This window comes from Oryctolagus cuniculus, chromosome 12, assembly GCF_051225735.1.
Source record: "Oryctolagus cuniculus isolate XC-2025 breed Fujian yellow rabbit chromosome 12, ASM5122573v1, whole genome shotgun sequence".
Taxonomy (NCBI): Eukaryota; Metazoa; Chordata; class Mammalia; order Lagomorpha; family Leporidae; genus Oryctolagus; species Oryctolagus cuniculus.
In genome coordinates this window covers 88,646,351-88,668,878 of record NC_142878.1, presented here as the reverse complement: position 1 = coordinate 88,668,878, position 22,528 = coordinate 88,646,351, and the positions used below count along the sequence as shown (strand labels likewise).

The 22,528-nt window shown below is 51.7% G+C and overlaps 2 protein-coding genes across 8 annotated transcripts in view; one reads left to right on the top strand and one right to left on the bottom strand.

The window, feature by feature from the left end:
• HACD3 (3-hydroxyacyl-CoA dehydratase 3) overlaps positions 1-11,382 on the bottom strand; it is a 48,030-nt gene extending 36,648 nt beyond the window's left edge. The window contains exon 1 of the mRNA XM_002717945.6: positions 11,093-11,382. Within this exon, the coding sequence (XP_002717991.1) occupies positions 11,093-11,179 (87 nt within the window). The 5' untranslated portion in view covers positions 11,180-11,382. The remainder of the gene's footprint in view (positions 1-11,092) is intronic.
• A 10,087-nt stretch (positions 11,383-21,469) lies between these two features.
• Positions 21,470-22,528, top strand: part of DPP8 (dipeptidyl peptidase 8) — a 71,974-nt gene continuing 70,915 nt past the window's right edge. For 2 of the 7 annotated variants that reach the window (XM_008268879.5, XM_089310588.1), the window contains exon 1: positions 21,470-21,705. The gene's annotated coding sequence lies outside the window, so the exon portion shown is untranslated. Of the gene's footprint in view, positions 21,901-22,528 lie in introns of all 7 variants that reach the window. The other 5 variants (XM_089310587.1, XM_089310584.1, XM_002717966.6 and 2 more) reach the window with 5 other exon arrangements.

Genomic DNA, 22,528 nt, shown 5'->3' with positions numbered 1-22,528 from the left:
GGACCTGGGTCAGGCCAAAGCCAGCGGCCAGGAACTCCATCCGGGTCCCCCATGTGGATAGTCGGAACCCAAGTACTTGGGTCATCACTGCGGCCTCCTAGGCATATTAGCAGGAAATTGTATTGGAAATGGAGGCAGGATTTGATCCCAGGCACTCCAATATGAGATGCAGGCAAACCAGGTGGAAGTTTAAGCCACTGTGTCACAAAGCCTGCCCATAAAGTCATTCTAAAATCTCCAATTCAAATTTATCTTTAAGAAAAAAAAAAGATTTATTTATTTGAAAGGCAGTTACAGAGAGAAAGAGAGATCTTCCATCCAATGGTTCATTCCCCCAAATGGCTGCAGCAGCCAGGGCTGGGCCAGGCCGAAGCCAGGAGCCAGGATCCAGGAGCTTCACCCAGGTCTCCCTTGTGGATGCAGGGACCTAAACACTTGGGCCATCTTCTACTGTTTTTCCCAGGCCATTAGCAGGGAGCTGGATTAGAAGTGGAGCAGCCAGGACCTGAAATAACACCAATATGGGATGCCGGCACTGCAGGCAATAGCTTAAAACGCTACACCTCAGGCCAGTCCCTCAAATTTACTCTTATGAGGCTTCTCACCTTCCAATATTTACAGTGGAAATCTGGTTCCCTGGGGCGGGTGTTGGGGTGCAGTCCTGGCTGTCGTGGGCATTTGGGCATGTGTTTGCTGTCCCGGGTTTTACACCTCACGGTCTGCCCCTCCTCTGCCTCCTTCGCTGGCTCACTCTCCTCTGCTCCACTTCGACATTTCTGAGCCGCAACCCTCGACCCGATGCTGCTCTTTCCTCCACCAACTGTTAATATTCAGTAGTTCCTTGTCACAGAATGGCTTCCTGAAGACCAAAGCAGCCCACCACATGTCATACAGCCTACAGAGAAGTTTGGGGTTTCACCTGTCGACCCATTTGTAAACTGAACTCACCATGCGGGCTCCCCATCTAAGGGTTTTCCAGCAGTTGGTCTCTCCCTGTCACCTTCGGTCCCCATAATGTTTGACACGGCTGCTGCTCAAAAGCCACCTCCTCTAAAGACATGCCCTGTCACCAGCTGGAAGGAGTTCTCATTTCCCCTCAGTGCTGTCTTTTGCTTCCTGACAATTCTGAGCTGGAATGTCTGCTGCCTTCACCTGCTGCACTCGTCTGCACTCGACCACCACCAGCAGCCTCAGCACCCGAGATTCCCACGAGCCAGGGACCTCGTTGGCCTTGCTCATGCCTGAGACTGTCACACACACAGTAAGCATTTACATGTATTACTGGAGAAGTCTCAAGTTAGGGAAAGAAAAAAAGTCTCCTTTTTTTGCTTTTAAAAAAAACTCTGGGGTCAGCGCCATGGGGTAGCAGTAAAGCTGCTGCTTGCAATGTCTGGATCCCATAGGGATGCCGATTTAAATCCCGGCTGCTCCACTTGCCTAGCTGTCTGCTAACGCGCCTGGGAAAGCAGTGGAGCATGGTCCAAGTGCTTGGGCCCCTGCACCCACGTGGAGACCCAGAGGAAACTCTTGGCTCCTGGCTTCGGACCAGCCCAGCTCCAGCCACTGCAGCCATTTGAGGAGTGAACCAGCGGATGGAAGATCTCCCCCCCCCCCACCCCCAACGTGTCCCTCCCTCCCTCTCTGCACTGGCAGGAAGCTGGACTCGGGAGCCAGAGCTGGAGCCGGGAATCAGACCCAGATACTCCGACATGTGAAGCAGGCCAATAAATTCACCACCCCACTAATGTTCTTCCTGGCAGAGGGTGATATTGTGGGGGAAAACATACCTGTCTCTAAGTGAAAAAGTGGATCCTGAAATGTGAAGGTGATTTAGGCATACCTTCAGTAATTTCTTTCAGTTATATTTTTATACTTATGCATATCAAAGTGACAATGATTTAAACTGTTTTGAGAGAGAAAATAAAGCAGCCACAGATATCCAAAACCGATGTGATTATCACCACTAGACCTCCATGTTGTTACAAGCTGGTCTGAAGTGTGTGGCCAGACCATCTTGGTCCCAGAGTAACAACTCCCCTCAAGCTACTCTAAGAGCATGGTGAAATGAAAACAGGGTCATCACACAATTTTGTCTAATCACAGGTCACAGGGGGAGGAGGAGAAGGAAGAGAGTCCCCAAATGCCTGCAGAGGCCCTCAACCAGAGCCAGGAACTCAAGCCAGGTCCCCACATGGTGGCAGGAACCAATCACTTAAGCCATCACTGCTGCCTCCCATAGTCCGCATCAGCAGGAAGCTGGAGTCAGAAGCCAGATCTAGCCGTTGAACCCAGGCACTCTGATGTGGGAGGTGGGCATCCCTCCCTGCCAGAACCAACCAGGCCAAACACTGCACCAAACCACCACATGCTTCTCCACACGTGTGCTCTCCCTCACTAAGCCAGCCAGAAAGCCGGCTTGTTGAACTGCAGGGTGTGCTGCCGGCAGTCCTTAGCTGGACGGCACTGACTGTTGAATAAATGGCAAATACTCAAAGGGACAGGAAAGCACCAGGTCTAACCAGCAGCAGCATCTGTGCCCTCAGAGCACATAAAACGACAGCACATTTTGTAGCAGGTAGGCCTACGTATCATACTGCTCTACTTTCAGCCCAGAGCACTGCCCTGAGTGCTGTGTGTATAGTTACATGACTAGCTCACATTTCTACATGGGAACTGTCTAAAATAAGGTCTCAGACTAACATGTCCAAGAGCAAACTCTGCTTGTTGGCCCCTAAACCTCTGCAGTCTTAACCATTTCAGCAAACTGTTCCATCACCCACTCTGCACTGAGGCCAACATTTGAAGACAAGTGCTGACTCTTCCCTCCCTCCTCCTCTGCCCCACATGAAAGCCAGCACGCCAGGGAGATCCTCTCCAGATACACATCTGTCCAGGCCTTTCCACCTCCGCTGCCATCCCACGGCCAGACACCTTCTCACGCACTCCCACTACTTCATCAACAGCCCTAAATGGTTTTCCAGATTTCACTTCTGCCCCTTTATAATCCACACTGCAGCCAGAACCACCTCTTCAAAAACACAAACTCTACAAAGCTATTCTTCCGCGTAACCCTCTTTAATAGTTTCCTTTGCTCACATTAAAATCTAAGCTCTCTACCATGGCAACAAGGCTCTACATGACCTACATCCTGCAGACTCTTCCAACCTCATCTCCCTCTCATTTATTCTCACTTACTACACTCCACGCATACTAACAACTGTTCCGTTCCTGGAACCCACCAAGCCCTGGTCTGCCTTTAAGTCTGTGCACTTGTTAGAATGTTCTGCTTCCAGCTTTCTGCATAACTCCCCGATCCTTCAAGCTGCACAAAGTTCAGTTATCACCTCCTCAATGAAGCCTTCCCTGATGCTCAATATAAAACAGCTTCTACCAATTTTCCTCTGTTTCACCACCCTCTTTATTTCTCTCATAGCACTTATCTAGGGAGTTATTTTATTAACTTATCCACTGTCTGTCTTGCTCATCTTTTTTTTTTTTTTTTTTTTTTTTTTTGACAGGCAGAGTGGACAGTGAGAGAGAGAGACAGAGAGAAAGGTCTTCCTTTTGCCGTTGGTTCACCCTCCAATGGCCGCCGCGGCCAGCGCGATGCGGCCGGCGCACCACGCTGATCCGATGGCAGGAGCCAGGAGCCAGGTGCTTTTCCTGGTCTCCCATGGGGTGCAGGGCCCAAGCACCTGGGCCATCCTCCACTGCACTCCCTGGCCACAGCAGAGGGCTGGCCTGGAAGAGGGGCAACTGGGACAGAATCCGGTGCCCCGACCGGGACTAGAACCCGGTGTGCCGGCGCCGCAAGGCGGAGGATTAGCCTAGTGAGCCGCGGCGCCGGCCTGTCTTGCTCATCTTGAAGATGGTGCCTTTATACATGTTGCTCACCACAACACTTAACACTGGGCCTGAACCACTGAGAGATCGACAGTCATCAAATATTTAATTTACCACTTTATGTTTCTGTACCATGGTTATAAACAGCTTAGATTAGACCTACTGAATTTTTACCATGAAGTATCTCAAACAATCAGGCAAAACCTTAAAAATATATCAAATACCATTACACCCATCATCCATTAGCATTTTGTTTGCCTCAGTTTTTTTAAAAATAGGGGTCAATGATGTGGCACAGCAGGTTAGACTGCCATTTGTGACACCAGCATCCCGTATCAGAATGCTGATTTGAGTCCTGGCTACTCTGCTTCCAATCTGGCTTCCTGCTAGTGTGCCTGGGAAAGCAGTGGAACATGGCCCAAGTGCTTGGGTCCTGGCACCCACATGGGAGACATGGAAGAAGCTCCTGGCTCCTGGCTTTGGCCTGGTCCAGCCCTGGCCGCTGCAGCCATTTAGGGAGTGAACTCAGTGGATGGAAGATCTTTATGTCTGTCTCTCTCTGACATCCTGCCTTTCAAACACACAAACAAACAAACCCTTTTAAAGGGTTTTTTTTTTTTTTACAAATTAGGAAAACAGACAGATGCAGCTACACAATGACTTGATCCTCAGACACACAAGGCCTTGCAGGTAACCACTATTCTGGAATTGGAAGTTTTTCATTCCCACTGTACTTTAAAAAAAAAAAAAATTTATTTATTTGGAAGTCAGAGTTACAAGAGAGAGGAGAGGCAGAGAGAGAAAGAGAGAGAGGTCTTCCATTCAATGGTTCACTCCCCAAGTGGCCGCAAAGGCCGGAGCTGCGCCAATCTGAAGCCAGAAGCCAGGAGCTTCTTCCAGGTCTCCTACACAGGTGCAGGGGCCCAAGCACTTGGGCCATCTTCTACTGCTTTCCCAGGCCATAGCAGAGAGCTGGATCGGAAGTGGAGCAGCTGGGACTAGAACTGGCGCCCATATGGGATGTTGGTGCTTCAGGACAGGGTGTTAACCCATAGTGCACAGCACCAGCCCCTCCCACTGGATCTTCATAATAATACATACCATTACTCTACATGTTACGTTTATAGCCTCACACTGCCTATGTCATTCATCACCTTGCTTTTTATTTGATATTGTGATGCTGGCATTCTATATCCCATATTGAAGCAATGGCTCAGAATCCCGGCTGCCATGTTTCAGATCCAGCTCCCTGTTAATGTGTCTGGGAAGGCAGCAGAAGGTAGTACAAGCACTTGGGACCCTGCCATCCAGGTGGGAGGCCAGGATGGGGTTCAGGGCTCCTGGCTTTGACCTGGCCCATCTTCAGCCTTTGGGGACATTTGCAAAGTAAATCAGTGGATGGAAAATCTCTCTCTCTCTCTCGCTCTCTCTTTCTGTCACTCTTTCAAATAAATCTTTTAAATAAAAAGTTCCATCACTGAATGTCTTCCCAGTGGTTGATAATATCAGGCTTTTTCATTTTCCCCAAACTACTGTGAGACACAGTACCACTGTTATAATCCACGTGTCCCTGATGTTAGTGGATGAAGCATCTTTTCAGGGGTATTGCCCATTCTTGTTTGCTTGTACTCTGATCTGTTGCTATTATCTGCCCTTTTCTCTATTGGATAATGTCTTTTTCTGTTTTAAATTTTGGCATAGCAGGTAAAGCCGTTGCCTGCAGTGCTGGCATCCCATATGGACACTGGGTCAAGACCTGACTGCTCTATTTCTGATCCAGCTCCCTGCTAATGAGCCTGAGAAAGCAGCAGAAGATGGCCCAAGTCCTTGGGCCCCTGCACCCACGCAGCAGATGTGGAAGAAGCTCCAAGCTCCTGGCTTCAGATTGGCTCAGCTCCAGCCACTGCAGCCATTTGGGCTCTCTCTCTCTGCCTCTGCCTCTCTGTAACTCTGCCTTTCAAATACATAAATAAAAAAAAATGTTTTATTTATTTTCTTTTTATTTAAAAGCAAAGAAAAAACAAGACAAAGAAATAGAGGTCTTCTATCTGCTGGTTCACTCCCCAAATGCCAGCAACATCCGGGGCTGGCTCAGGTCAAAGCCAGGAGCTAGGAACTTAATCCAGGTCTCTCAAATGGGTGTCAAAGCCTAAGTACTTGAGTCACCCATCTGTTGCCTTCCCAGGGTGCACATTAGCAGGAAGCTGGACTGGAAGCAGAGTTGGAATTTCAGCCAGGTACACTGGTATACAGGCATCCAATGCAGCACCTGGGCCAAGTGCCTGTCTCAGTAAGTCTTTTTCTTAGTGATCTGTAAGTGTTCTTCAAATATTCCAGATGCTAGTCATTTGTCAATGTGTGCTGCAAATATCTTCCTCAAATTCGTCTGAAATTTGTCAATCTTTTTATTTAGGATTTTTTTTTTTTAATTTACTTGAGAGGCAGAGTTGGGTTGGGGGGGAGAGCGGTCTTCCACCCACTGGTTCAATCCCCAATTGGCACAGCTGGAGCCAATACAAAGCCAGATGCCCGGTGCAATCTTCCACTGCTTTCCCAGGCCATAGCACAGAGCTGGAATAAAGAGTAGCTGGGACTCTAATCGGCACCCAAATGGGATGCTGGCAACGAAGGCAGAGGCTCAGCTTACTGTGCCACAGCGCCAGTCCAGGATTTGTGCTTTGTGTGTCTTAAGACATTCTTCCCCATTCTAATATTGGATAGTCTCCATGGTTTTTTTTCAGTAGTTTTGTGCATGAAGGTCATTAACCACCACCCCCAACTGATTTTTGTGTATGGCATAAGGCACGATTTTCCTTTATTTTTTGCCATTTGGATCACCAACTGTCACCATCCAATTTCACCCTTTCCCCATTAATCTGGATGACACCCCTGTCACACACTAAGTGTTTATGTATGGATGGGTCAGCTAATAGACTCCACACCAATCTCGCTCTCTGTGTCTGTCCCACTCATCTAAGCTCTAATTACAGTCATAACAATACCTCACACTTAAACAGCACGCTAGAATTTAGAGCTCCTCCAACTCCATTATCCAATTCAAACCTCAGAACGGTCCTACGAATTGGGTATTATTCTGGGATGAAGACACCAATCTCATAAAGGTTAGGTGAATTATCCAGTCCCCAGGTGGGAATGGAAGAGGAAGGATGCAATGTCACGTGTTCAGTTACACTCGTTCCATGGAACTGTCTGGCAAGGATGAGAACTCTGTCCTTCAAACAGCTCCCAAACACAGCCCTGTACTCTGTCCACACATGTCTAAAACAAACAAAACCCTGAGAAGCGAAGAAATGGTTTAGCAAGCCTGGTTGCTGGGACAGACGGACGGGTCCACTATTCTGAGAGCAGGCTGCCCAGCTGGCCTCCGTGCTCACCACACACAATCGCAACGCCACCTGAAAGTCTTTTTTGTCACCCATGCTTCCTCACATGAGCAGGGGTTCCTCATTTAGCCCTGCAGCTTTAACAATGGGATGGGACAAACTGGACAGTTCCCTGTGTCTCAGGTGAGAGGGGGAGGGGCAGATGCCCCAACTGGAACTCAGCACCCTCTAAAACAAACACACAGAAGCTACAGGACACACTACAGAAAGCAGGGGGTATTAGAGAGCTGTCCAAGAACCCAGCACCAAGGTCATGACAGACCAGAGCAGACCTCCATAAATGGCTTTTATTGAACAAATAAATGAATTGCTTCATCTTCAGCCAGAACCACTGATTTCAACAGGCCCTGCACCGAGCAATCAACTGATAAAAAGAAAAACAAAACAGAGCAGTAGCCCTGACATTCAGGAGCACGGTAAGGCCACGTTACTGTCCTGAGCAATCTCACGAAATAACAAGTTCCTACAGGTTACTCTGAATTCTTGGTGGAATGAGACAAGGGCCATTTGATAATGCTGTGTAAGCACAAACACATGGGTAGTACGTGTAGGCCACTCACAAAATCACCAAATAGCCTTCCTTGCTTAACCAAACTAAGTTGACAGCTAATTCTCTATCGACCAGTTTTATTCTTGTGCCAGTCTCCTCTGCCTGCAGGTAAGATTTATCCAGATATCAGAATTGTTCCTGTTTTCTGACAGCATCTAAAGTGGACACCCACTTCCTGAAACCATTCCCTGCTCCAGTCACCAACATCCAATCCTATAATTGGTTCCAACATCTTCTTTAAAAAAAAAAAAAAAAAAAGATTTATTTTATTTGAAAGGCAGAGTTACAGAAAGAGAGAGACAGAGATAGAGACAGAGAGGATAAGAGATCTTCCATCCACTGGTTTACTCCCCAAATGGCTACCACGGCCAGAGCTGGGCCAGACCAAATCCAGGAGCCAGGAGCTTCTTCCAGGTTTCCCCACTGGGTGCAGGGACCCAAGCAATTGAGTCACCTTCCACTTTCTTCCCAGGCATATCAGCAGGGAGCTGGACTGGAAGTGGAGTGGCCGGGACTCAAACTGGGACCCATATGGGATGCCAGCACTGCAGGCGACAGCTTAATGAGACACCCAAGCTTCCCCAGTAAGTATGTTCATCTTGGCTGTACTAAGTAAGAAACTCAACTTTTTAAATTATTGGTGGGTTCCTGGTGGTCTCTGTGCAGGGCAATGGCATAATAAAAGTGACATGTTACAAGTATCTGCAAGTCCACATGGTTCTCTTTCTGGAAAGTTCTCCCCGTCGCAGTTTGACATGAATACTACTCATTTCTGGGAGCCATCTCTAAGGAAATGAGAAGTAACAAATTCTAGTTCAATACTCAACTCCATTCTACCAATAAACAGACTCACGAACAAAACTTTGTTTTTATGCTACTATGCTTCCTTCTAGACTGCCTGTCTTAGAAAAGTCGGTCTGTCTGACTCACCTAAGTCTGTAGCAGCTTGCAGATGTTAGAGGATTTTTTTTTTTTTTTTTTGACAGGCAGAGTGGACAGTGAGAGAGAGAGACAGAGAGAAAGGTCTTCCTTTGCCGTTGGTTCACCCTCCAATGGCCGCTGCGGCCGGCGCACCGCGCTGATCCGATGGCAGGAGCCAGGAGCCAGGTGCTTTTCCTGGTCTCCCATGGGGTGCAGGGCCCAAGCACCTGGGCCATCCTCCACTGCACTCCCTGGCCACAGCAGAGGGCTGGCCTGGAAGAGGGGCAACCGGGACAGAATCCGGTGCCCCGACCGGGACTAGAACCCGGTGTGCCGGCGCCGCAAGGCGGAGGATTAGCCTAGTGAGCCGCGGCGCCGGCCAATTTTTACGAATGGCATTAACATGTTGTTTGTAAACTCATAGTACTTGAACTGGATGCCTCAGAACCGCAGCTCTGAACCCTAAAAAAGCCAAAAACTAAATTGTTTTCCCAAAAACTTTTTAAAAGGAATTCTCTGTCCAAAAGATAATTTTTTCTATCTTATATCTTTTAGTTATTATATAGTTCTCATATATACCTCCATACTTCTAAACATACAAAATATGATTAGCATTAAGTTCATGTTTCTTAACTACAAAAGGTTTAGATCTTTCAAGAAAAATATACATATGGTTCATTTTGTAATTTGTCCAATTTCCTTTTCTTTTCACCATCATCACATTCCCCCAAAAAAACACTTTCTGCCTGTAGCTTCAAAAATATTCCAGAATGTTCTATCCATATCACATGGTACATCTAGAGAGAGCAGAGCCTGGGTTTATTTAACCTGGTCTACATATTGCTTAACAAAACACTTAAAGAGGTTGTTAAAACACCCGTCCTGCACTTCTGCCTTTGGCCGGTGAAATCTCTGGACGCAGATCCAAGTCCCCATCTACGAGAGATTTTTGTTTTCTCCTATTTTATTAGAGCACCATGAAGCAGAGTAGAGGGAGACAGCACCATTTATTCATCCTTTGAGGCAAAAATGTAACGGTGTGGTTTAACACATTAAATGCCATATTACAATGTCACAGCTATTTAAGGCGCCTTTGCTCAGTACTGTTTTCATCATTCAACAGCAAAACAGGTTACTACTCCACAAGTAAACATTAAGTTCAACAAATTCCAGCCAACAGGACAGGCACTGTGGCCCAGCAGGTTAAGCCACCACCTGGGAAGCCTGCATCGCCTATGAGAGCCAGCTGGAGTCCTGGCTGCCCCACTTCCGATCCAGCTCCCTGCTAATGGGCCTGGAAAAGCAGTGGAATATGGCCCAAGGGCTTGGGTCCCTGCACCCACATGGGAGATCCTGATGGAGTCCCAGGCTCCTGACCTCAGCCTGGCCTAAGCCGGGCCACTGTGTCCAGCTGGGGAGTGAACGGACAATGGAAGAGCACTGTCTGTCTCTCTCTGTAACTCTGCCTTTCAAATAAATAAATCTTTAAAAAAAAAAAAAAAAAAACTGAAGTCAACACCCAGAAGGCAGCCACACTCTGCAATACAAGATGACAGACAAGGTGACAGCCGCCAGCGTAAGGGCCCGCCTCTCAGGCGGAGAGTTCGGTGCAGTGAATGGATGAGGGTACAGGGTGCCAGGGACGTCAAGCAGCGCGGGGAGAAGGCATGACTGAGAACATTCCAGAAGGAAACTCCAGCACCCCCCAGACCCGAACCCCGGAAGGTCTGGGCAGCAACAAGGGGGGCTTCCAGCATGGGGGGGGTTTCAGTTCTATCAAATTGGGGGGGGGGGGTGGCTACGAAACATAAACGCTTTCCCCGTGAAACTCGGCAAACCTAAGCTCACCGCCTTCGAATACCCTGCGAGGTCAAAATTCAAAGTAGTAAGAACGATTCCTATCCCGAAACGGTTGGGAGGTGGGTGTGGCCGCCGCAGCCTCTTGAACGTTCCAGGGCCAGAGGTCCGGTCGCGGCACCGCAGGCCATTGTGCCACCGCACCACCGAGCCGCCGGCTCCATCCCGCGCCTCCGAGGGCCTCAGCCAACTCGAACCCCGACGGCTGAGCTCCCGGGCCGCGCACTGCGAACAAAGAGGCGGCCCGGGGCGGCCTCCGACGCCCACGCCGGGCTCACGCAGCGCCCGAGGCGCTCTGCAGCCCTGGGTGCGTGTGCGGGGTCGCGCCCCGGCCGGGGATCTGCGTGGGCGCCCCACAGGGGCCGGCACGCCGCGAGCGCACCGCCTCGCCTATCTCGTCGGCTCACTGCAGACTGGCTGCGCGCGCACGGACACAGCGGGCAGCGGTCGCGGCACGCACCTCCCTCCCCGGAGCCGCGGTCCCGCGCGCTTCCCGCCGCCCAGACGCGGCCTTTACCTGCACATCACTCAGCTCCACGCGCAGATACAGTTCGCGGTGTCGCTGAGCCCAGTAGACGTGCGGAGTCAGCACCTGGTTCTCCATGGCCACACTGCCCAGGGCGCCGCCGGCAGGCTCTGCTCGCTGGACCTCGCTGCCTCACTTAGTGCGTGGCTGGAGCCGGCCGAACGCAGGCCGCAAACCCCCGCGCTCCAGAGCGCCCGCAGCCCGGCAGCCTCGCGACACCCCACGCTCGCGGGCCGCGCCTGCGCAGTGACACGCCGGGGGCAGCCGCGCGAGCCGGGCGTGGGCGGGGCGCGGGCGAGAGAGGGGGCGTGTCCTGGCGCGGTGACGCCGTGCCGCACCGCGCCCGCCTCCGGGATCGCCATCAGCAAGCTCGCGGCGCTTCTTTAGGGCTGCGCTTCGAAATGTCAGAGGCTGGCGACGCATAAACGACCGGTCAGCGTGGATAAGCGCTGGAGACTGGTGTGTCCGGAAGGTGCCTCCTGTCACTCATGACTTGCTCAGCGCCCGCTGCGCGCTCGGGCTAAGCCCGGAGCAACGTCAGGGAGACCCGGCCCCCGCCATCCCGGAGCCCCGTCTGTCCGGAGACCTGAGGGATTCCAGCCACCGGGCGGACCACAGGGGTGACGGGGGCGGGGTGCGGGACTGGAGCGCGCGCGGCCGCAGAGCTGTGTGCGGTGACGGGAGCTCAGCCGCTCTGCACGCTGGCCGGAGAGACCGATGAGCTGGATTCCCTACCTGTTATTTCCGTCCAGTTAATTAGCCTCCAATGACTGGTGGCCATTCTACCGGACAGTGCAAGAGACTGGCTAACTTAAAAGAAATCTCGAACTGAAAACACTAATTTATGTCTTTTTTTTTTTTTTAAGATTTATTTGAAAGGCAGAGTTAGAGAGAGGGGGGTTGAGAGGTCTTCCATCCGCTGCTTCACTCCCAAAACGAGGGCAACGGCCAGGGCTGGACCAGGCCAAAGCCAGGAGCCAGGAACTCCATCCGGGTCTCCCACATGGGTGGCAGAGGGCCAAGCCCTTGTGCTATCGTGCACTGCCTTCCCAGGGGTTTAGTAGGGAGCTGGGTGGGAGGTGGAGCAGCCAGGACTGGAGCCTGCGCCCACAGGGGATGCTGATGTCGCTGGTGGTGGCTGCGGATTCACCCACTGCGCGACAGCACTAATCCGCAAGTTCTTCCACCGTGAAGAGTTTAATGGCAGCAACGTTTCTATGAAAACTAGAAAGTCTGGGACAAAAAGTGGACCTTGGAATTCTCCGTTTCTTTAGCTGAGCACAGGGATCCAGCAATAGACAAGTTATTGGCAGTTGGCAGGAAATTCTTAGCTCAGTGGGTGGATCATGTGGGGAAAAAAAAAAAAAAAAAAAAAAAAACAGAGGGCTTAATATGGTTGAGCTCACAGAGAGGCAGAAAGTTGGAAAGTGCGCGTTGGTCGGAGCCCAGGTAGACCCGTGAGAGCGAGCCCTGGAGAGCTGGACTGTGAACTGAGGAGCGATTGGCAGCAGCGGCTCAGGTAGGGCAGGGGAGCACGGGCACGCGTCCAAAGGTGAGGAGACGTCAAGCTCTGTGAGCAAGGGTACAAGGGCAGAGGCGGGAAGGCGGAGAGGGAGTGAATTGCGAGCGGTCAGCTCCACTGAGGTGTTTCCGCAGTGTTGTGCAAACACGTGGGAAGCAACAAGGCTGGATCAGCTGGACACTGGCGGAATCCAACGGGCTTGGCAAGACCACCGGACACACAGGAGAAATCCAGTCGGAGGCCGCTGGGATGAATCTTCCAGGAACCTCAGCAGGCTTGAATTGAAAAATAACATTTTTTAAAGGATGAGAGCATTTTTATTGCATTGGATTTATTACAAATGCAGATATAATATAGGACACTTTTTTTTAAATTTTTTTTTGACAGGCAGAGTGGACAGTGAGAGAGAGAGAGACAGAGAAAGGTCTTCCTTTTGCCGTTGGTTCACCCTCCAATGGCCGCTGTGTCCAGGGCGCTGTGGCTGGCGCACCGCGCTGATCTGATGGCAGGAGCCAGGTGCTTCTCCTGGTCTCCCATGGGGTGCAGGGCCCAAGCACTTGGGCCATCCTCCACTGCACTCCCTGGCCACAGCAGAGAGCTGGACTGGAAGAGGGGCAACCGGGACAAAATCCAGCGCCCTGACCGGGACTAGAACCCTGTGTGCCGGTGCCGCAAGGCGGAGGATTAGCCTAGTGAGCCGCGGCGCCGGCCATAGGCCACTTTTTTAAAAAACGAAGTGTAACTTACATATGGAGAGGCTGGCATTGTGGTGCAGCAGGTTAAGCCACTGCTTGCCACACCGGTATCCCATATTGAAGTGCTGGCTGCTGCTGGCACCGCGGCTCACTAGGCTAATCCTCCGCCTTGCGGCGCCAGCACACTGGGTTCTAGTCCCGGTCGGGGCGCCGGATTCTGTCCCAGTCGCCCCTCTTCCAGGCCAGCTCTCTGCTGTGGCCAGGGAGTGCAGTGGAGGATGGCCCAAGTGCTTGGGCCCTGCACCCCATGGGAGACCAGGAGAAGCACCTGGCTCCTGCCATCAGATCAGCGCGGTGCGCCGGCCGCGGCGGCCATTGGAGGGTGAACCAACGGCAAAAGGAAGACCTTTCTCTCTGTCTCTCTCTCTCACTGTCCACTCTGCCTGTCAAAAAAAAAAAAAAAGTGCTGGCTGGAGTGCCACGGCTCCACTTCTAATCCAGCTCCCTGCTGATGGGACTGGGAAGGCAGGGGTTTCAGTCTGGCACAGACCCAGTTGTTGGGGGGCCTTTGAGGAATGAACCAAATAAATTATAAATAAATAAATAAATTTTTTTAAAAAACATATAAGAAAGGGCAAGTCCAGTGTTCAGCTTAGGATGACTTCTTACATGCACTTACACTTCGATCGCTACCTGGATTGAAATCTGGAACACTCAGCAACATCAAGAGACCACTCTGTGTCAGTGTCAATAATTACTGTCCTGACATGTCACCACAGAAGAGGTATGCTTGTCCTTGAATTTCATATAAATGGCATCTACAATATTCACACTTTTTGTCTGTCATTAATTTTTTAAAAGATTGATTAGGGGAGAGGCAGAGAGAGATCTGTCTGCTGCTTTGCTCTCCAGATGGCTGCAACAGCCAGGGAAGCCAGGAGCCTAGAACTCCATCTGGGTCTCCCATGTGGGTGGCAGGAGCCCCAGCACCTGGGCCATCTTCCACTGCTTCCCCAGACTGTTAGCAGGGAGCTGGGTTGGAAGCAGCGCAGCCAGGACTTGAACTGGCGCTCATATGGTATGCTTGCACCACAGGCTGCAGCTTAACCCGCTGTACCACACCAGCCCCTGTTTAATTATTTGAAAGAGAGAAAAGGATCTCTCCTGAAGCCAAAAACTCCACCCTGCTCCGCCCACATCCATGAAAAGGGCCCAGGTACTTGGGCCATCCTCAGCTGCTTTCCCAGGCTCATTAGCAGGGAGCTGGATGTGATGGGATGCCATTGTCACAAGCAGCAACTTAACCCACTGCATCACAATGCCAGCCTCCCTGTCTGCTTGCATTCAACAGAATGTGTTTAAGATTAATCCAGGTTGGCGTGTGAATCAGTCATTCATTCTTTTTATGTTGGGGCTGAGTAGTAGGTCATTATATAAGTGTACCATAATTTTTTATCCATTCTCTGATTGATAGATACATGTATTGTTTCCAATTTTTAGCTGTTGCAAATAAGCCTGCTGAGAACATATATGTATCTGTCATTTGGTGGATGTATGTACTTAATTCTCTTGGGTAAATATCTAGGACTGGAATTGCCACATCATAGAGTAGGTGTATGTTTATTTAGCATTAGTAGATCCTGCTAAGGCGTTTTACAAAATGTCTCAATCAATTTACACTCCCACCAGCAATTTTTCAAAGTTCTGGTTGCTTTGGGTAGGTGTTTGGCACAGCAGTTAAGATACTGCTTTGGACACCCACTTCCTGTCATTCCCTGGGAGGCAGTAGATGATGGCTTAAGTACTTGGGTCCCTGCCATCCACATGGGAGACCATGATGGAGTTCTTAGCCCAGCCCTGGATATTGTGGGCATTTGGGGAGTGAACCAGCAGATGGAAGATCTGTGTCTCTTTGCCTCTCAAGTAAAAATAAATAAATAAAAAATTCTTAAAGTTCTAGTTGCTCTATGTTGGTATTTTTATTCTATTTCACTTGAGCCATTTTGGTGAGTGTATAATGAAATATAAACCGGTTTTTTCAGCATATTTGGAACCTGAGGCTTATTATCCGACCTCTATTCCAGGTGAGAGTGATTGGTACACAAGGTGACTATTTGCCTCCGGTGCTCCATAACCCACGTCTGGCAGCAAGCAGCCTGCCTGGCCTTTTCCACCCCTAACAAGGTACAGTCAGGTGGATTCTCTGTGGCCTGTGTCTCAGTTCCCTCCAGCATTCTTATGAGCTGTTTCTGCATTTTCCTGCGCAGAGGCTCAGCTGTTGTGGACTCCCCTCTCAAGGGAAATCCACTAAGAACAGAATTGCAGTGGAGGGGGAAAGGATATCTTTCAGCTGAGCCGCGAGCTCAGCGTGCAGGAGGAACAGGCCAGGGCCGAGTGCGGGGCCAAGCTGAAGGGGCAGGGCTGAGAGCTCTCTGATAACACCAGGAAATGGAAGTGCACATCGGGCACCCGCCTCCTGGCTGCAGCTGTCCCAGCTCCACTGGCCCACCTCTCCCTTCTCAGAGGACGATCCAGGCACCCATAGGGAGCACGTGCCCCATGTTTGCCATGCATGAAGCCTGTGCCCAGTGCCTCAGCCTCGTTTCCTGCCATTGGCAAGGGATCACACACATCCTTGTTGTTCACCTTTTTAAAAATAATGTGAAGGGGCAGGCATTCGCCACAGTGGTTAAGACGTCCTTTGGGATGCCCCCATCCTGTATCAGAGTGCCTGGGTTTGAGTCCCGCCTCTGCTACTTTTTTTTTCTTTAGTTTTTAATTTTTTAAAAAAAGGATTTATTTGTTTATTTGAGAGGCAGAGTTACAGACAGAGAGAGAGAGGTCTTCCATCCACTGGTTCACTCCCCAAATGGCCACAACAGCTGGAGCTGGGCTGATCTGAAGCCAAGAACTTCTTCCAGGTCTCCCACATGGGTGGCAGGGGCCCAAGGACATTAGCAGGGAGCTGGATCAGAAGTGGAGCAGCCGGGTCTCGAACCAGCACACAGAGGATGCCGATGCCACAAATGGTGGCTTTACCCCCGCTTTACCATAGCGTCGGCCCCTACTTTTTACTTTTTTTACCATGATTTGTTTACTTATTTGAAATTCAGATTTAGAAAGAGAGCGATCTTCAATCTGCTGGCTCACTCCTGAGTTGGACCAGGCCAAAGACAGGAACCTGGAACTCCATACTGATCTCTCACGCTGGTGACAAGGCCCACAGACTTGGGCCATCCTCCGCTGCCTTCCCAGGTGCATTAGCAGGGAGCTAGATCAAAAATGGAGCAGCCAGGTCTGGACAGCCAGGTCTGTGTGCTCTGACACAGTGTTGCAGGTGGCAGTTCAACCCACTGGGCCCCAACTCCACCTGCATTGCTCTGCTTTTGCCTTTTTTTTTTTTTTTTTTTTTTGGACAGGCAGAGTTAGTGAGAGACAGAGACAGAGAGAAAGGTCTTCCTTCCGTTGGTTCACCCCCCAAATGGCCGCTACATCCAGCACACCGCGCCAATCTGAAGCCAGGAGCCAGGTGCTTCCTCCTGGTCTCCCATGTGGGTGCAGGGCCCAAGCATTTGGGCCATCCACCACTGCCTTCCCGGGCCACAGCAGAGAGCTGGACTGGAGGAGGAGCAACCGAGACAGAATCTGGCGCCCTGACCAGGACTAGAACCCCAGGGGCTGGCGCTGCAGGCAGAGGATTAGCCTAGTGAGCTGCTGTGGTTTGCTCTGCTTTCAATGTCTGTTAATGCATACTCTGGGAAGCAGCATGTGACGGCTCAAGAACCTGGGTCCCTGCCACCCGGAAGACCAAATGGAGTTCCTAGCTTAGGCCTGACCCAGTCCCAGATATTGTAGACATTTGGGGAATGAAACATTAGATGAAAGATGGTGTGCATGTGTGTCACTCTCCCTCTCAAATAAACAAATGTTGATAAAATCAGTTACATCTGAAAAGATCCTGTTTGCAAATACATCACATTATAGTGTTCAGGGCAGACATGAATTTGGAGCCCACTACAAGGGGATCAAGCACATTTTCAGGGATACTGCTATGGACCAGGAAATGGCTGTCATCCTCTCCCACAGGAGAATCCTGATTGAGTGTCTGGGTTTTCCTGGAATTGACCAAGGCTACACTCTCACTAGCAGGGGAAACAGATCATAAACAAGTTGGGCTGAGCTATAGAACAGCTGAGAACATTAAATGCATGTCTGCGTCCGCTGTGGTTTGAACAAGATTTGGCTCCCCAACTCCCACAGATGTTTGAACACCAAAGTCTTATGTTAATGATTGATGGCTGGGGTGGAGACTTGATGCTACTGTGCTGCCTGGGACCTGGGCCTGGTGGGAGGTCTTTAGGTCAGTGGGGCGTGCCCTCAGAAGGTGGCTCTTGTGAAAGGCTTGCTTACAAAGGCGGAGCTGGGCCTCATGGGTCTCTGTGCTTCTGCCCACCACATGATGCTCTGTGAACCCCCAAAACCATAAACTGAAATGAACTGCCTTCCTTCTCAAGAAACTCCTCTCAGGTACTGTGGAAATGAAAAACTGACAAAAAAAAAAAAAAAAAAAAAAAAAAAAAAAAAAAAAAACACACCAGGGTCCGCGCTGTGGCACAACGGGTAAAACTGCTGCCTGCAATGCGTGCATCCCATGTGGGTGTCAGGTGTCAGTTCTTAGCCCAGCTGCTCCATTTCCAGTAGAGCTCCTTGCTATGGCCTGGGAAAAGCAGCTGGAGAGGTCCCAAATGCTTGGGCCCCTGCCATCTACATGGGAGATCCTGGCTCAGCCCTGGCCATTGCAGCCCTCTGGGGAATGAAACAGCAGATGGAAGATCTCTCGCGCGCTCTCTGTAACTCTGACTTTCAAGTAAATAAGTAAGTCTTAAAAAAAAAAAAAAAAGCTGACTAATAGAGCATCTGTATGTAGCTGGAAAATATTGTCCTGTTCCGAATGTAAAATCTGGATATAAGGCAAAAAAGCTATGGTAAGATGCTGAGATTATTGTTAGGGTTTTTTTGTTTGTTTGTTTGTTTGGTTGTTTTTTTGTTTTTTGATAGGCAGAGTAGACAGTGAGAGAGAGAGAGAGAGAGAGACAGAGAGAAAGAGAGAAAGGTATTCCTTTTTCCGTTGGTTCACCCCCCAATGGCCGCTGCGGCCGGCGCACCGCGCTGATCCAAAGCCAGGAGCCAGGTGCTTCTCCTGGTCTCCCATGCGGGTGCAGGGCCCAAGGACCCAGGCCATCCTCCACTGTACTCCCAGGCCACATCAGAGAGCTGGACTGGAAGAGGAGCAACCCGGACAGACTCCAGTGCCCCGACCGGGACTAGAAACTGGTGTGCCAGCGCCACAGGCGGAGGATTAGCCTAGTGAGCCGCAGCACCGGCCTATTGTTAGGGTTTTTTGAAGACTGATTTATTTATTTGAAAGAGTCAGAATGAAGCAGAGAGAAATCTTCCTTCCATTGTTTCACTCCCCAATTGACACAGCAGGCCAAAGCCAGGAGCCTGGAACTCCATCCAACTCTCCCACACGGGTGGCAGGGGCCTAGACACTTGGGCCATCTCCTGCTGCTTCCCCAGGCACATTAGCAGGGAGCTCGAAATTAAACAGAGCAGCCAGGACTTGAACTGGTGCTTATATGGGATCTTGGCATTGGCAGCAGCAGCTTAACCCGCTACGCCACAACACCAGCCCCTAGATCTTTCTTTAATGATGTCAGAGAGTTATGTTCGGACTAAACTTAAGCTGACTGGTGCTTATATCCCAGAGGGCGGGCACTTGGTGTAGTGGTTGGGACACTGCGTCTGGGTTCCAATCCCAGCCTCCTGCTAATGCAGACTTTCAGAGGCAGCAGGTAATGGATTCATAGTTGAGTCCCTGCCATCCACGTGGGAGACCTGGACTGAATTCCTGGCTCTAGGCTGCAGCCTGGCCCAGTCTGGGTTGTGGTAGGCGTTTGGGAGTGAAGTAGTAAACAGAAAATCAATCTCGCGCTCATCCTTGCTCTCTCTCTGCCTTTAATTAAAAAAAGAAAGAAAAGCTTACCTGCTCTGCAGCACGGTGAGGGGACAGAAAGCATCAGAAACCAGAGGAGAGGAGAAGCCGGCCCCTGGCAGCCTCCCAGGAGATGCCTTGCGAGTTTCCTGAGCCTCCTGGGTTCTCCTGCTCTGGGGAGATCCCAAAGCACGCTACCAAGGCCCAGAAAAGCTTTGGTTTGCCCATGTGGCTGGGAGTTTAAGTGGACAGTTTCAGGGCGAGCTGGGAGACAAGTTCCCCAACAGTAGGGGTGCAGGCTGCCCCCCCACAAGATCATGTGGCCTGGCCCAAGGCAGCCACAGGCAAAACTCGAAGTTCAGTAGGCCGATTTTTAAATTAATAGTTTTGAGTAAGAAGAAACCAAGAAATCTGAATTTAAATTTATGCTGATCCACAATTAGCTACATGGGATAAGCAGGGTTTTTGTTTGTTTGTTTTGCCTCTTGGGGGGTCTTTAATTTTAGAAAAAGACTTATTATTTCTTTTTTTTATATATATATATATTTTGACAGGTAGAGTGGACAGTGAGAGAGAGAGAGAGAAAGGTCTTCCTTTGCCGTTGGTTCACCCTCCAGTGGCCGCTGCGGCCGGCGCACCGCGCTGATCCGATGGCAGGAGCCAGGAGCCAGGTGCTTTTCCTGGTCTCCCATGGGGTGCAGGGCCCAAGCACCTGGGCCATCCTCCACTGCACTCCCGGGCCACAGCAGAGAGCTGGCCCGGAAGAGGGGCGACTGGGGCAGAATCGGTGCCCCGACAGGGACTAGAACCCGGTATGCCGGCGCCGCAAGGCGGAGGATTAGCCTATTGAGCCACGGCGCCGGCTCCAAGACTTATTATTTCAAAAGGCAAAGTTGGGGGGGGTGGAGGAGGAGACAAACCTTCCCTACATGTCCCAAAAGGCTGCAACAGCTGGGACTGGGTCAGGCGAAGCCAGGAGTCAGGAACTCCATCCAGGTGTCAGACAAGGGTACTAGGGGCCCAAGCCCTTGAGCCATCTTCTGCTGCCTTCCAAGGAGCATTAGCAGGGAGCTGGATCTGAAACAGCAGCTGGGACTGGGGATAGGGACCTCACAGGTAGCAGCTTAACTGGCTGAGCCACAAAGCCAGTCCCCAGGGCTCTTCATTTTTAACCCATGAAATCACATATTCTTCTTTGCCTCCTTTTCAGGGGAAGGAGGTTCCATGTCTTCTTATTAGGATGTAAGCTGTGCAACAGCTGAGATCCTGTCCATTCTGTTCACTGTTGTATCCCCAGTGCTTAGGGAACGGTGAGAGCGCATGGCAGAGCTTCAGTAAATGACATGACATGCAAGATGGTGCATTGCCCTTTGTTCAAGTGTGTGCATTTAAAGTCTGAAAACCTGCTCCTGAAGACAACCAGAGAAAATGACTACCTTTTTTTTCAAACGTAACTGGACTTTAGAGAGCCGGAGGGCAGGCTCATCTAACCTTAGAGTGCATAATTACATGCTGTGGGGTGGAACGCGGTACCTCAGTGGGTCTTTTATTAGTGCCATTACAATAAATCTTAATGAGTCTGTTAGCAACAGAGCGTGGGGAAGCGCGGTTTTGCCACTGTTTGGATCCAGCCGCTACTTGCCCCGTCATTTCTCTGGGTTCCTCGTCTCTCTCTCAGCCAGCCTGGGACCTGCCGCTGACTCCTCTCCCCTGGGCACCAGTTCCTTCATTTTTAATGTGATCCCATGACACGGCAATTAAGCGACACGTTGCATCCCTTCAGCCATGGCTCAGTGAGGCCGAGTGGGCTGCCTCAGATCACGAATTAACCTCGGAGCCAAGCTTCTGACTCCAAGGTCTCCCGACGCGACTGCGGGACGCTCTGCTCTCCAACCAAGGTCCTTCCCTCCCTCCGTCGCCTCCAAAGAAGGGCTTCGCTCCCTGCTCTAATCCCAGCGTCCACAACTGTACCCGCCACATGGACAGCGATTTTATCCACTTCCAGCGGACACGCAATATACACGCGTTATCTACTGAGTGAAAGGAATGGGACTCGGAGCCAGCGAGCGGCTGCTGCTCTGCGGACCGCGCCTCCTTCGCTCCTCCGGCCACCAGGAGGCGCTGTGGCGAAGGACACCGCCCAGCAGGGAGGGGCGCCTTTCTTGGCCCGGCGGCGCCTTTCGCAAGGAACCGGAAGTGCCTGAGCCGCGGAGGCCGCCGCCGCTGCAGCCGCCGCCTCTAAGTGCCGCGTTCGCCGCTTGGGTTGCCACCGGCACCGCCGCCGAGGAAGCCGCTGCAGCCGAGTCGGGAGTGGAGGCGGCGCGGCATGAAGCGGCACAGGCCCGCTCCGTAGCGCGCGCGTCGGCACGGTCCGGGCGGGGCCGGGGGGAAGGTGCAGTATCCGCCCGTGTTTTACTCCCCTGCGGCCGCGAGGCCTGGGCCCCACAGCCCGCGGGCCCTCCCCGCCTCTCGGAGGAAGCGCCCGGCCAGCCCGCTCTGCGGTGGACCCGGCGCGGGGCCGAGCCGGTGGCGGGGCCCCGCTTGCCGGAAGAGGAAGCCGAGGCTCTGAGATTCCGAGTCTGCCAAGGTCCGCAGGGCGCCCCCTGAGCGCCGAGTGCTGGCCTCCGAGTCCGTTATCTTGCCTGAGCCTCGCCGGGGTGGGGAGGCCGGGGGTTGTCCGGGCTGACAGGCGAGGAAACGGAAGCCCACAGAGGCGCAGGGATTTGTCTGAAGTCCGACTGCGGCAGATGGGATTCCGGCTCCCAGCTGGCGTCCTTTGCCTCCCGCCGGGCCGAGCCCCTGGCTGCTCGCCCACTCCCTCCGGTCCAGCCTCGCGCTTGTATCCTGAGCCTGGGCACCTCTCCAGCCCCCTCTCCGGCCCGCTCGGCTACGCCTCTACCCGTCCCCGTGCGTAGCTTTCGGGGTCTTGGCCCTCTCGGAGATCACGAACTTCTCAGCTCGGAGAGCTTGCGGTGTCCAAGGGGACTCCTGGCCCCTGGGTTAAACACTCTGGAGGCCACGGGAGTGGGTCCAGACTCGAGTCCTCCGGCCGCCTGCTGGCCCCAGTCTGCCCTTGGAGTGAGGGGCTCGGTGTGTGGGGCAGGTGTTGCTGTGCCCCCGTGACCCCGCCCCATGCCACCTGGTTTTTCTTTCTCCATCACCCACTTGGGCTGTGGGAACCTAGAATTAAAACTGATGACAAAGAAACAAGTGTA